This window comes from Crocodylus porosus, unplaced genomic scaffold (assembly GCF_001723895.1).
Source record: "Crocodylus porosus isolate Cpor-Errol unplaced genomic scaffold, CroPor_comp1, whole genome shotgun sequence".
NCBI lineage: Eukaryota > Metazoa > Chordata > Crocodylia > Crocodylidae > Crocodylus > Crocodylus porosus.
Genome location: NW_017728925.1, coordinates 9,486,048 through 9,499,513, shown reverse-complemented (window position 1 = coordinate 9,499,513; position 13,466 = coordinate 9,486,048). Strand labels below are relative to the sequence as shown.

The window sequence follows — 13,466 nt, the reverse complement described above, 5'->3', positions numbered from 1 at the left end:
AAGACCAGAAGTTTTACACCTGGACTGAGAGAACAAGACCACCCAGCACTTCCCAAGTTAAATGAGCTGATCTAGGAAGTAAAAGGGTTAATTTCTCCCAAGCTCTCACACAGCTCAAATTCCTTAGATAAATCTGCTTCCATCAAATCCAGAGATGTAGCCACAGGGGAGGAAAAAACTGTAAGGAAAAGTTGTTTTGGTAGACTCTTCCTCTCAAGAGAGATTCCTTTAGGGCCAGCTTTTCCAGAAGTGGTTGGTGCCCAGAGCTCTCATGCACTGCAGTAGGAGCTAGGGTCATTGAACTACACAGGAAAGTCAGGTCTTGGTGCTCTGTTTAAGCATTGCTCACACTCACACGAAGAGAAGAGACTTAAATGACTCACCTTCTCCTAGAATCTGCAATCACAAAACTGTATTGCATCTTTAGATCTCTATGCTAATATCAAAACAAAACAAAAAAACCCAAGACGGGTTCTGGAAATTGAGGGCTGCCCTCACCTACAGAGGCAGTAGGAAAACAAGTCCAGGGCTGTTTTGGAATTTGTGTTTGCACGGCGCTAGGTGATAATCAATGTGCATAGTTGGCAACAATGCAGATTTTGATTAACAGTTCAGAGAAGGAATTGGGGACAGTCACTGCTTAGACTAGTCAAGAGAAAATAAAAAAACCAAGCTAATCCACAGAGGGGAAGGGGTTCCACAAAAAAAGAAGAGTTTCATACTTAGATTGGCCAGTGTGACAGATCACGTTATTACTGCAGTGTTTGACCCACTGCTTTTACTATTTTCTTTAAAACTAGGAGATGCAATGGCAGCCGAATAAGAAAAAAAAAAAGTTGTGGCTTTGAAACTAACACCTTTGACTCCCAGGCAGCAGTTTACTACGCAAAATAAATTTACAATGCAAAGCAAGCTACTTCAACCCTTACCAAGGACAGTAACTCAGAAACAAAAACAGGGAGAGCAAAGTGGAGCAGGGTTCACTTGTTCAGTTTAGATGCAATTTTCTGAAGAGGTAAGTTTCTAATTAGGCAAAAGTGCAAGGCAGCTCTTTCTTATGGATGTCCTTCACACAAGCTCGGGGGAGAAGCACGGAGGATTCTGTGAGCCCAACTGTCCACCAACAGATCCCAATGTGTTTCAGAAGAGTCACCAGTAAGCCTCCAAGAATTGAATCCAATTCTGATCGGAGGCCACACACACAGCTGGCCAACAATAACCAGCCCCTCCAGGCTAGCCTCTTCCCAAATGGAGGTGGGGGTAGAAACACCCTGTGGGGCCCCGTGCCAGGACTATTAAAGAAATGCAAAAATCTACAACTCTTGCAGTTTTTTTGCATTTTTTTTGGTCTCAGACCAACACAGCTACCAAATACAGGACTATTAAAAAGTCACATGAAAGCAGCAGGCAAGCACTAGCCCACACTAAACACCTCTAATCCAACCAATGCAGGAATACTGAAACATGAGGCTGGTGAGAAGAGCAAGTAGGAGAAGCTCCTTACCTAGAAGACAAGCTAACAAAGTCCCCTCCATCCAGCAGCCTGATTTTGCAGAAGAGAACCCCATTTACAAAGGGGACAGCAGTCAGCTCCTCCAGGGTGAAACTGGTCTGAAATTTAAACTTCTTTTTCTTTATCAGGAAAGCCATGGGCAGGCTCAGCAGCAGAAGCCCGGGGACTTGCAACAACAGTCAGGAGCCGCTCAAGCCACACACAGATGCACAAAAAAATGACCACTGTTTCAGGAGTAGAAGCAGGGGGTTAATTTCAGTTTAACGATTGGTCGGCTTCAAAGTAGGATGCTCTTCTCTCGCTGGTGGTCGGATCTGGCTGTGGGATCATTGCCACGACAGGCTTCAGGTGAGGAGGAAAAGCACAGATCAAGGCTCTGGAACATCTCCAAGAAAAGAGGGAGGGAGAAATAGCTAAGCTCCAGACCAGCAGGAGCTCTTCTAGCCACAGCAGTCTGGATTAGAGGCTGTGGTGGTCTGCGTGCATCAGAGCCTGTCCAGAAAGCATGTCCGATAGGAAGTCATCCTGAGCCAGGTCTCTGCAGAAATCTTAAGTCTGTGGGCAGCACATTGGACTCGGAAAGCCCGAGTCTCCTCTCCTCCCCTTGCCTGACCAACGGGCCTCACATAGGTGTCTGCGATCTGTGCTACGGCTCCCACAGGTTTGTGTTAGTCCTGGGAGAGAAAGCAGTACATTAGTCTCAGCCAGTCTTGAGCACCCCCCCCCTCAAAAAAACCCTGTTTCCATGGATAAAATTCAGCCCAGACTCATCCCAATCAGAGGAGTAATCCAGTCATCTCAGCCCAAATAGCCTCTTCCCCCTTCCTAGCTACAGCAATCCTTACCACCCCAGGCCTGCGCACGCTCACTCTCGCTCTCTATTTGGGGATGTTTAACAACAATTAGCTTGTCTGTGACTTTCCCTCCAGAGATCACAAAGCAGTTTACAAAGGAAAACAAGTAGGAGAGCAGCTGCAATGAGGAAAAAAAAATGGAGAAGGGAAAAAAAAAAAAAAATCAGAGCAGGCTAGGAAGTTTTTAATGAGGAGGGATTTGCAAGTAATCTCTTGCTTTGAATCCGCCCTAACCATCCTCCTCTTTCACCCGGCAGGGGCCTCGCTCCGCACCTGCAGAGGGGCCCCGCGACGGCAGCCGGGGGGCTCTGCCCCAGTGCCAAGGCTGCACCGGGGGTTTCTGGCGTGGCCGACCCGCGGGCAGGGCCCGGGCACTCTGCCCGCAGCGCGGGACAAGCCGGAGCCGGCTCCTGATGCCCGGCCGCGGGCGCCGCATCTACACTAGGGCAGGAGGCTGGCCGGCCGGCCGGGCACCCCCCGCCCTGCACTAAGCGCGCCCACCCCGGCCACGAGCTCCGCGCCGGCTCTGCCTGCAGCGCCGAGCACCGACCCCGCCACCGCCGCTCACCTCCCGCCGCCGCTGCCGTCCACAGCAGCCTTTGCCACGGCTACGCCAAATACGGCCGCTACGCTACCAGCGCAGACAGCGGCCGAGCAGAACGGACCCACCACGCTTCGGGAATACGAAACCCGAGACAACATTCCTTCCCGCGGGGAGGGGAGAGCGGCAGCGCCACCGCATTGGCCAGCTCCGAGGGGAGGGAACGCCTGAGCCCGGGCTCCGATTGGCTACTGCCGCGCGCCCAGAGGGTGGTGCTGCGGGCTCAGTGATTGGAGGAGGCACCTGTCAGTCTGGTGAAAGGCCGGCCTCTTACGGCGGAGGGAAGGAGGGGGTGTAGGCAGCATCCCTTGACCTCCAGAGCTTGCAGAGGCAGCAGGGCCCTTCGGTCCCTGGCACCTCTCTGTGCCCTCCGTGGGGTGCCTGCGCTGCCCTTGCCAGCTTCTCTGGCTGTAGGCTCTGGCGTTTTAAAGCAAACCTTGGGCTCTCTCCTGGTTATGGGACTCCAGGAGCTGGGGCTTCGTAAAGCTAATGCAGGCCCTGCTGATGCCAGTATGGCAGTAAGGCTCGGGCCTAGTCCATAACAGCTGCCAAGCCCTTCCAGTCATGCCTCTGATCCAAGCGACCTACTGGTCCGAATTCGGGAAGCTCCCTAGAGGTGCCCCTGGCTTCGGCCCTGCGAATGAGTCCTGTCGCCGTTCGTACTGGCGTTGTGGTAGAGCCAGGACCCCCTTACCAAGGTGCATGGGGCCAGGACTCAGCCCCTGTCTCCCGGGGCCAGCCCGATTTGACCTTCTTAGAGTTGGGCGTGTTTAAAGGCCTTCTTGAATGAGGGTCACTCCTTGCATGGTACAGAAAGAAAAACTGAGGCTCAGCCAGGGTAGGCAGTTTGCCCAAGGTCACGTAGCAAGCTTGGCAGGGCCTGGATAGGAGCCAGGGAGTCTCCTGTTGCCATGCTAAGGTGTCTAGACTGCCATTAACCCTAATCACCAGCGGTGACTACAAAAGCTACCACATTATTTTCCCCATCTATGAATCCTTGTTACTGCAACTGAAAAAACACATGGAAACTACTTTGGGGTCTGATTAGAGTCAAAAGCATTGCCATGGGGGACCTTGCTCACATGCTGAGGGTGGAGCTAGTGTTGGGCTGAAATCATTTGTTTTCCTTCCAGCCTCTTGACAGGCCCCAGCCAGGGGAGGGGTGTGGAGGCGTTAGTCCTCTGGGCGAGGTACCTTTCTCCGATTTAGGGGGTGTGTTATCTCCCTTTGAACTGATGTCTTGCATTTACATGGCCATCAGCTGTTGATAAATCTTGGCCCTTTCCTGACCCTTCTCTGTATATAATAGGGATGCTGTGGCAAGGAGTTAGGGTCTGCTGGATGTGTAACATCTGCAGAGCTGGGAAGGAGGAATTTTAGAAACATTTCAAGGCGGAAAAAAAACCAACCCCAAACCCTGACACCTTCTGCTTCTCCTCCCCAAGTCTTTAGAAACATCTATGGCCAGCCCTTTGGTGCTTAACTTCTGTCATCAGAGAAAAGACTAATGGTCACTTTATCAATGTAGGAGGCAGGTGAAGGATATCTTGTGAGTCACACTAATAATAAATCTCCCTTTGGTACTTCTTGTTGTTTATAGCAACAGAGCTGGGTGTTCAAGTTAACAGAGAGTTTAAGCTGTTCTCACGCATATTTACTCTGTAGCTTTGTCAGAAAGATCTCTTGAAAACCTCAATGTTTGCTTTGTAATTAACTGAATAATGTGACTGCTGTTAAAAATAAACTAACTTGGAAAAATGCCCAGAGAGCTGCTGAACAGCCTGGATTCTCCAGAGGGTGTATATGAGTGTATGTGTGCACATATATTTATATGTATTTCCCTAACACAGGCAGTTTCATGAAAATGGGATTAAAATCCTGGGCCATAAATACTTGATTATTCTGAAATTCACTGGGTTGCTATTTCTGTGTGTTCACCATGCCTCTGTAACTGTATACATTTGAAAAGCAAAATAATTAGGAAAATATGACTTAGTATCTGCTGGCAAGACAGAAGGTACAACTACTGTGTGTGTTAGAGTTCCATGAAGCTATTATGTAGGAAACAGAACTGGAAGGACATGACATCTCTGAGTACTTAGCTCGTCCAGCTACAGGTGCAGAATACTACTTTCCAGTTTCCTACAGGTAAGGAGCAGCATAGTTACTTCCTCCCATCCTCAGCTTAGCTAGCTCCTTTTCCTATTTTGATCCAGGTACTCACCTTGGACTAAATGGATGAGTAGCAATAAATCCATTTAAATGGATGGAGTTATTCTGGAGATGAAATTGGCCCATGTAATCAGATCCTCAGGTCTGCCTATGCCATTTCTGAGCTCAGGACCAAAAAAGGGTGGGTGGATACATAGGAGGGTTTTTTCCTGGATGGATATACAGCAAGAGTCTGGAAAGCATAAAGCATTCTGGGATATTTCTAGTCCTATCACTTAGGTTGCAGGGTTTCCAAAATAGAAGACCACCAAACATTGTCAAATAAATCACCCGTTTCCTCCTCTGGAAAATACCTTTGGATTAATATATTTGGCCTAGCAGCCAAACACGGAAGCTTTGGAAACCAAATGATATATGGTCATTATAACAATGTAAGCAATGGATCTGTTACATTACCATTTATGACTACAGCTCCAATAGCTTTAATGAGCTTTCAGTGTTATTATACAAAGACCATAAATGTTAATACAATATGTATTATGCTGCACAAATGTGTTCTTCAGGCTGCTGTCTACTGTATACCTGCTGTGCATCTGCTTAGTGTGTGGGTGAGGGAGGTACCCATAGTGCTGCCATGCTTAGAGAGAGCTCTGTGCATTGACTTTGGATAGTTGTGCCTCCAGAGCAAGATGATTAAGGAGGTATGTTATATGAGTAAGTCTACAACACCAATGATAGTTCTCCAGTGCAGACAAGAGCCCCTAGTCCTGTTACTCCAGAGAGACACTCCATTTATAGTAGGCAGGACCTGGCGAGCCGCTGAAAGAAAATGCATGTCTATCCCCATTAGGTAGGATTATCTGATGATATGGAGTTAGTCTAAGCTTGTATCTTCTCAGCTTAACTCAGTAACAGCCTGTGAGCTCCTTTCTGATCCGCTTGTGTTTTTATGAGCTCCATACGTTAATAGTGCTTATAATGATCAAGGGCCATGCACTGATTTCACACTTACCGTGCCAGAAAACAGTTTGATTTGGGGAATGCAGTGGACACGCCAGCAGTGTGCTCCCAACTCCAAGGGACATGCAACACCGTGATTCCAGAGCAACTGAGCACAGGGGGCTGGACTAGTTGGATTCCTTTCCTCAAGCAAACAAACTCAACTCTCTTGCAGCTTTATCATTCCTATTCACTGGTCTGCATGTCTTCCCTGTCTCCTTCGGGATGTTAAGTACCTGGTCAGGCTCTCCTGGAAGGCTTCTCAGCACAAAAGAACAGAGTTGCTTCTCCTTGTAACTCCAGTCTGCACTGGTGCAAATTGCTATGCAGGGATGCTAGTTCAGTAGTTTTCCTGTTTTAGAGGCACCAGGCCCAGCCCTAGTGCTCCCAAGGGTTTGTACCCATCCTGCAGTTCCTGGTGCTGCTTTTTAAAGACTCAAACAAGCAGTGCCTCCTGTCAGTAGCATGCCACACCTGTATGCATTTGCCCATGTGTTTTTGTCCCCATGGGTGCTGTGAAGTTATATATTGCTTGAGGAGCCACGCATGTGCTGCAAATGGTAGTAGCTCCACCCTGTACTTGCACTGAAGATGCTGGGGCACAGCCCCCAGCTGGCAGCCGTCCACGTTCACTTTGAAGTCCCTGCCAGGCATCTCTGTGCCTGTCTGCCCCTGAGGAGGCAAGGAACTGGTGGCTTAGTACTGTTATTCTTTCAATGTTGTTGCATAGTTTCCCTCTTTTGATTTCTTTGATGGTGGAGATTTTGGCTGTCCTGCTTTCTTCTTTCTGTGTCCCCTTAGGAGGCTGAGACAGGGGCTTTATGATGCTATTGCTTCCAGTGCAGGGTCCTGCCAAAAGCAAGGAAGTAACTGGGAAATTTAAGCTGATAGGATTTGATGCTGATCTACTAACTACTTCAGCCTTGGCCACATCCCTCTCTTGTTCTTGGCGACAGACAGAGCTCACAGCTAGGCCAGTAAGTCCCCTGATAGCCCAGCCAATGTTAAGCTCTGCCATCTCCTTCGAAATAAGAGGAGAGTTTAAGAAAAGCATTGTTTTAGGGGTCAGTCACCAGGTCTGGCTGTAACAGGGGGAAAGGAGCCTTGTTTATTAGGAGTGCTGAGAGGAAAGAGATTTGCAGACAGGTAAGAGGAAGGCCTGCTTGTCCTACCCACAGCTCTGATCTATAAGCCCCACTTGCTGGGGTTCTGGACCAGGGCTGGGACTACCTGCATGGATCACCTTGCAGGACTGGGACTCACATGGCCAAGAGTGCAGCAGGTTATGGATGAGGGACCCTTCACTGCACTCTTATGTGGTTACCAGCCGTGAAACACAGCAAAGGAGCAGCACAGCAGATCTCTGGGAAAACTGCCTGTCTGTGACTTGAAGGAGTGTCCAAGAAGAGTGGAGGGGTGAAATGCTTACTTTCCTGGCCAAACCCAGACCTGGTCTAACATCACTTGAGTCAGGGATGAACTTGGCCAATAGGTTTGACAGTTAAGCATAAAACATATGCTGTTGGGAGGCAGGGAACTTAATCAGATATTCAATAATGGTCATGCTATGCCTGCCTTATCACTTTGCCAATTATAAGCAACTGGAACCATAAGCTAAGTGTTACATGCAAACCAGGCAAGTGGGATGGTCAGGCCTATTTATGGACTGTGTTTGTCCCATTGCTTGTCAACAGCAAACTTCTTTGCCAGAAATATTGCATGTGCCCAAAAAGAGAGTTCCAAACATTCAGGCCTTTTGTCTTCCTGGTTTTGCTGGCAGGAATGGAGATCCCTGGTTGCATTTCCAAGCTTCTGCCTTTTATTTAGTCACAGGCGTTCTTTTTTCCTGTGCTCAGGTGACTTTCTTCCCTGACAACCTGTTAAGAGGAGACAGGAGTGCAAGAGAAGCCAACCAAATCATACAAGAATCCTCCCAGTCTCTCGGCCAGCGCGGGGCTCTAAATATACAGGTTAATTGTCTGTAGCTGAACGAAGGTCTTGGTGCTGCCCATCAGGCTACAGGCTTAGCTGCTGCAGTTGTCCCCTTCTGGTACGCAGTGCCATCTATTGGAAAGAAGTTAAACGAATTCTGTATGCTCCCAGCTGGCTGAACACCTATTTATTTGCCCAGGGGGTGAATTGGCATGTTGAAAGCAATTTGGCAACTCTGGTTAATGGCCTGTGACAGACCAGAGACCATATCTAGGTTTATCTCCTGAGCCTTCAACTCTAGAAATGTGTGCTGCATCTAACTGGCAAACTTAGGATCCCAGCAGCACGTAGCATATAGCTTTAGGGGCTTGTATGATGTAAACTCTCAGATCACGTGTGCTACGCTCTCCCATCTGCTGAGTCCTGTTGTAGAAAATCATCTCTGTCTAGTGCCCTCAGTTCAGTCAGCTGGCTACCAAGAAACCAAAAGGCTTGGAGCACATGGGCTGCTTTCCTCTGCCTCTGTTGTCTCCATTGGGCACTAGCTTTGTACTGTTACACACCTCGGTTACATTCCCCAAGAAGGTTGGGGTTCCTTGTTTGCCCACTTCCCTTTTATGCTTTGGTTCCTTTAATGAGTGTTAATTTTTGCATACTATTAACATACTAATTAGCACTTACTTGAACACCCCATAACAGAAAAAGGGGAGATTCCCAGTGCAAGGGATTCAATTGTAAGAAGTAACAATACTCTATGATGAGTTACTAGGGATCCACACAGAGTAGAGCACAGTAGAGATCCCAGCTAGTGTTACAGCTGTGGTAGTCAGGAGTGCCACTAGAAGCAGGGTATCACTACACCTCACTTCCATCCACAATGCACTCATCCCAAGTGAAACACAGCCAATAGCTGCAGTCACTGCAGGAGTTAATGCCATGGTTTAATGCTAAAGCTTTATAAAGGCAGCGTATAGTTCTCTATTATTTCAGGTTGTTACAGCTCATCCAGATCATGGCGGATGAGTATAGCGTACTGCCCAGGGGCTCCAATTGTGTCATACACAGCATAGTTACCAGTACTGCAAGATAAGGTTGCAGAGTTGATTGATATTTGAGCAACAGAATGTGATCATATCACCAAAGATTATATTCTAAAGCTTGTGCCAAAGGAGAAGAATTAAAAGTGCACCTGCTTTCAGCAACCTCAGCTAGCATTTCCTGATTTCTGAATACTTTGCGAGTTGTAGGTGTGGCACTTGGATGTGGTTCGTTCTATGGAGGGGAAACCCCCCCATAAACTGAAAGAGCCTATTTACCAAAATGTGTATTTTTTATTAAAATTACTATTTATGGAGACCGTTCTTTTTACAAATGAGGTAAAACCAAATCCACTGCAATTTGCTTTAATTATAAACTTCAATTAAAGAAGTGATTCGCTTCCACCAGGTTTGAATCTGCCTGAAGAAGTGTACTCCTGTGGTTAGGTTAGATGCTGAGCATGGTGGGAAGCCATTACTGTTGCTGTTCTGACTCGGCACAGAGATGAGGGTGGATAGCTCGTATCTTCCACAAGCCAAAACCTTCAGTGGATGCTGTTTGCTCTCTCTCACTCAGTGACTCAAGACACACAGAAGAGGGGGTGCTGAGTTCTAGCACAACTATAAAATACAGCAGTATCCTATGGACTGCTCTTGCCAAGGTTCCTATCATGAAACATTCAGGGGTCTATAATTAGATTGTCCAGATTTGTTCCTTCACGAATTCCAAATCTACGACCAGTTTTGCCTCAGCATTAGAAATTCCATTTCAATAGTGATGTCTGGCGAGTGATTAATCCATAATTTTGGCTCTGGTTCTGCAGCGGGGTAAGGTTGGGAGGGAGGAAAAATTTGACAGTGAAGTTATTTAAAAAAAATCAGTTTCTGTGCAAGTACAGGCAAGCTTTTCAACAAGCAATAAGCTTAGTTAGTTCATGAAGTTAGTGTGTATCTATGACAACCACATTCACACATAGTGATTAACATTTCATGGAATTAAGCACTTTTACTTGGGTTTGCATGAAACCAGTTTGTAAATGAGGCAGTATATGCTAGGAAGTGGACAAGCATTTTTCCCAGTAGTCTTAAAAAAACTTTCAGGGCAAAAATCCCAGAGTCCTCAGTCCAAATGCCTGCTACAGTCAACTGGCATACTGATGGAGTAAGGACTGCAGGATTCTTTCCAGTTCTTTAGAAATACAAAACAAGTTTAAAACTGCAGAAAAGGGGAGAGTGGGGGAAGAACCCTGCCCCAATCCATACAGTTGAATAGTGAGTCACTGAAACCCATGCTTGCCAAAATTTCAGCATTACCGCTCTGCTGAAACCCCATCTTCAGCTCAGCTTGCTGTGATATTGGACTGCAGAGGTTCCAAACTAAGCGGCAGCACCAGGCACCTGGGTGACAGAGATGGAGTTTTGGCTGTAACTCACCCAAATAAAATTCATATCTACTCATGCCCTCAAGTTCCACCCCAGACATTTAACACCGTTTCCAATGCGTTTTCCAGGATGGCAACTAAGACATAGACAAAGATGCCTCTCCCAGCCCCATGTGTGCAAAAGGCTGGCACCATTTAACCCTACTTTGAGGGCTGCAGCAGGATGTGCAGAATTTGGGTTGTTCAGAGGCTTTGTGCCGGTCTTCTGCACAGGAGCGAATTCCACCCTTGAAGAGCAGTATCCACAACATTCCAGCACAGATGCCTGCCTGCACTACCTCAGATATCTATATTTTTTTGTACTTAAAAATGTCCAGCAAAAGACAGGAATGCATTCGCTCCCCTGTACTGCAGCATGGGATCTGGGTTCTTTCAGCAACAGGATACAACTCCAAGCCCCTCACTGTGTTAGGAGTCAACTAGAAGCTGCAAGCCCTAGGTGAGAGGTTTCCTTTTTTTAAGATCGGCCTTCACACAGACATAAAAAAAATAATTGTCTTTTTATAAATCTAGATTTTTTAAAGGAACCAAACCCACCAACATTACGTTTCAAGTTCATCGCACATCCTGGCTTCCACTCTGGATGGTAAGTCCATCAAGGCTCAGCACAGAGAAGGAAGCTCTCCAGGAACAGTTTTCTACTCCAGAGGGCTACAGCTGAACCACTCCACTGTGACGAGAGTGATCTGTCTCTGTGCCCTTGTGTCCTACAGCAGCAAAGACAGTTTTTTTGAGAAAAACAGCCAGCCCTTCCTTCACTGGATGATACTGTCTTGTTGCCCATTTTGGGACACTTGGCTCGGGTCAGAAGTCACCGAGGGATTGGGTGTATTGCTCTGCAGGAATCGACGGAAGTCCTTGATCATGGGGCGCAGGACCTGGATGAGAGCACTCAGAGCAGCCTGCGTCCCCTCCATGGCCTGCGCCTGCCGCTCCTGTGCACAGGCCTGCACCTCCTGGGAGCGACGGATCATCTGCAGCAGGTCATTCTGCTGCTCCAGGTGCTGGGCAATCTCCTTCACATGCAGGTTGGTCACTCGCTGCTCCTGCAAGAGCTTGGCTGAATTTAAGGCAATTCTGCTTTTCAGCTCCTGGGGCTTGGCAGACACCTCAGGTTGATGTGCCATCATCTCCAAGGGAGCTTCAGCAGTAACTGTGGTGGGAGCCTCTGTGGTACAGTACTCCACAACCCCATCATCCAGACTGTGATAAGTTGTCTCTGTGGGGACTAGAAACAAAGGGAAAAAAGGGTCAGAGGCTGCAACACTTTATGTGAAGGGTTTCACCATTTTTCAGCCCTGCATCATTCAAGAGGACCTCTCCAAGGAATATTAAAAAAAGGACACAAGGGAGTCACAAGAGATTAAACAGCACTGGTCAGAAAGTCTTGACTGCTCAGATTTCCCCTGGAACATCTCTGAAGACCCAAACACCTATTTTTACTTGTAGCACTGCAGGTGGTAATGGAGGAACAGCTTGGACTGGACTGAAAAAGAAGTCTTAAATCTATTAATCTCAGGCTCAGAAGGACAAAATAGCTTTAATTCATTCACCCTTATGTCTGTACAGCTGTGCGTGCCTGTGAACATCTAAACACTAAGTTATAAATAGTCTCCCATTTTGCTGCACTCTGTCCATTGGTTTTACAACCAGAATATAATCAGTAGACATTGAGAAGGAGCATGTAAAAAGAGAACTGCATAGGTCAAGAGAGATCTCTGCCATTAGGTTTTATTTTGGGTTAAAAAAAGCTTACTGTTCAAGTTCTCCTTTTGGCTACACTAGCCCCCTTTTGCCAATCTGCTTCCTACTTATGCTGATTTGTACCCACTCAGATTCAGCTATAATAAAACCCAGTGCTATATCAACTGTAATCTCAATGTAGAGCCGACAGCCATCCATTCAAACAGCCCTATAGTCCCTGGGGTGTCTGAGATCCCAAGGATGAAGTATGGTAGTATGCTGTATCCCACAGGACCAGCTTGTTTGGAATGGTACTGTGTCCTGTCTGCTCCGCAGCCTGCCGAGGGAGGCTGGAGCAGCTCGAGATAGGCGAGGGCCCCCTAGGACGTGCAGGCCCAAGACAATGGTTCACATGAATTGCGCCTAACGTGTCCTTGCTGTCGAAGTTGGCCTTCGGCACCTGCACAGCCTAGAGGCGCCCGTCTGCAGCATGCAGGCTCACGGGGCTGCCGCATCCACTATGCTGAAGACGCCGCGGCTTCGTTTTGCCGCTCCCTGGGGCCGCGAGGAGGAGAATCCTCCATATGGACGATGGGCTTCCTTGCCGCTGGCCGGGGCCTGCCTATGACCTTGCCACTCAGCCCCTGGCTTCCTGGCACTCACTCTGCGTCAGGGTGACGGTGGTGGCAGAGGCCGGGATAGGGATCTCAGCTGTGTCCCCGGCCGTGCAGTCCCCGGCCGGCAGGCTGATGATGGTGGCTTCTCCCAGCAGGTTGCAGATGCGCTGCTGCATGGGCGTGAGGATGACGGGGGCAGCGACAGCGCCCGCCGGGTCCTCGCTGTCCTGCCCGCCGCCGCCAGCGGCTCCGTTCTGGCCCTCACCGCCCCCTTCCATGGCGGCGCGCACCTGGGCCACCTTGCGCCGCACCTCGGTCTTGAGGTCCGACCACTTCTTCTTGACCTCGGGCAGCTCGCGGCGGCAGGTGGCCACAGCGTTGACACGCCGCAGGATGTCGTGCCAGGCGGCCGCCTTGGCTGCCAGCGGGACGCCCGCATTGAAGTGGTTGATGAGCAGGTGCTTGCCCCGCTCCAGCTCCTCCACGATGATCTCCACCTCGCGCTCCGAGAAGTTCATCTTGCGCTTCTTGGCCGGGGGCGCCGGTGGTGAGGCCATGGCAGCAGGGCTGGGCCCACCAGGCCTAGGGCAGGCCCAGGGGCCTAAAGGTGGGGGGG

At 48.7% G+C, this 13,466-nt stretch overlaps 2 protein-coding genes across 2 annotated transcripts in view; both read right to left on the bottom strand.

The window, feature by feature from the left end:
- The window catches only part of FAM102A (family with sequence similarity 102 member A), a 41,335-nt gene extending 38,307 nt beyond the window's left edge, over positions 1-3,028 (bottom strand). Inside the window, exons 1-2 of the mRNA XM_019540665.1 lie at positions 2,936-3,028; positions 1,505-2,187 (exon numbers count right to left, since the gene is read on the bottom strand). Of these exons, the coding sequence (XP_019396210.1) occupies positions 1,505-1,650 (146 nt within the window). The 5' untranslated portion in view covers positions 1,651-2,187; positions 2,936-3,028. The remainder of the gene's footprint in view (positions 1-1,504; positions 2,188-2,935) is intronic.
- Positions 3,029-9,382: 6,354 nt separating this feature from the next.
- NAIF1 (nuclear apoptosis inducing factor 1) lies at positions 9,383-13,456 on the bottom strand. Its single transcript, XM_019540666.1, has 2 exons — positions 12,897-13,456; positions 9,383-11,778 (listed from the first exon to the last, which is right to left on the bottom strand). The coding sequence occupies exons 1-2, from the start codon at positions 13,405-13,407 to the stop codon at positions 11,306-11,308; spliced, it is 984 nt and encodes a 327-aa protein (XP_019396211.1). The 5' UTR covers positions 13,408-13,456; the 3' UTR covers positions 9,383-11,305.
- Between the last annotated feature and the right edge of the window lie 10 nt (positions 13,457-13,466).

Coding starts and splice junctions, on each gene's coding strand:
- NAIF1 (XM_019540666.1), bottom strand. CDS start 13,407: ATGGCCTCACCACCGGCGCCCCCGGCCAAGAAGCGCAAGATGAACTTC. Junction 11,779..12,896: donor CACCGTCACCCTGACGCAGA/GTGAGTGCCAGG, acceptor CTTTGTTTCTAG/TCCCCACAGAGACAACTTAT.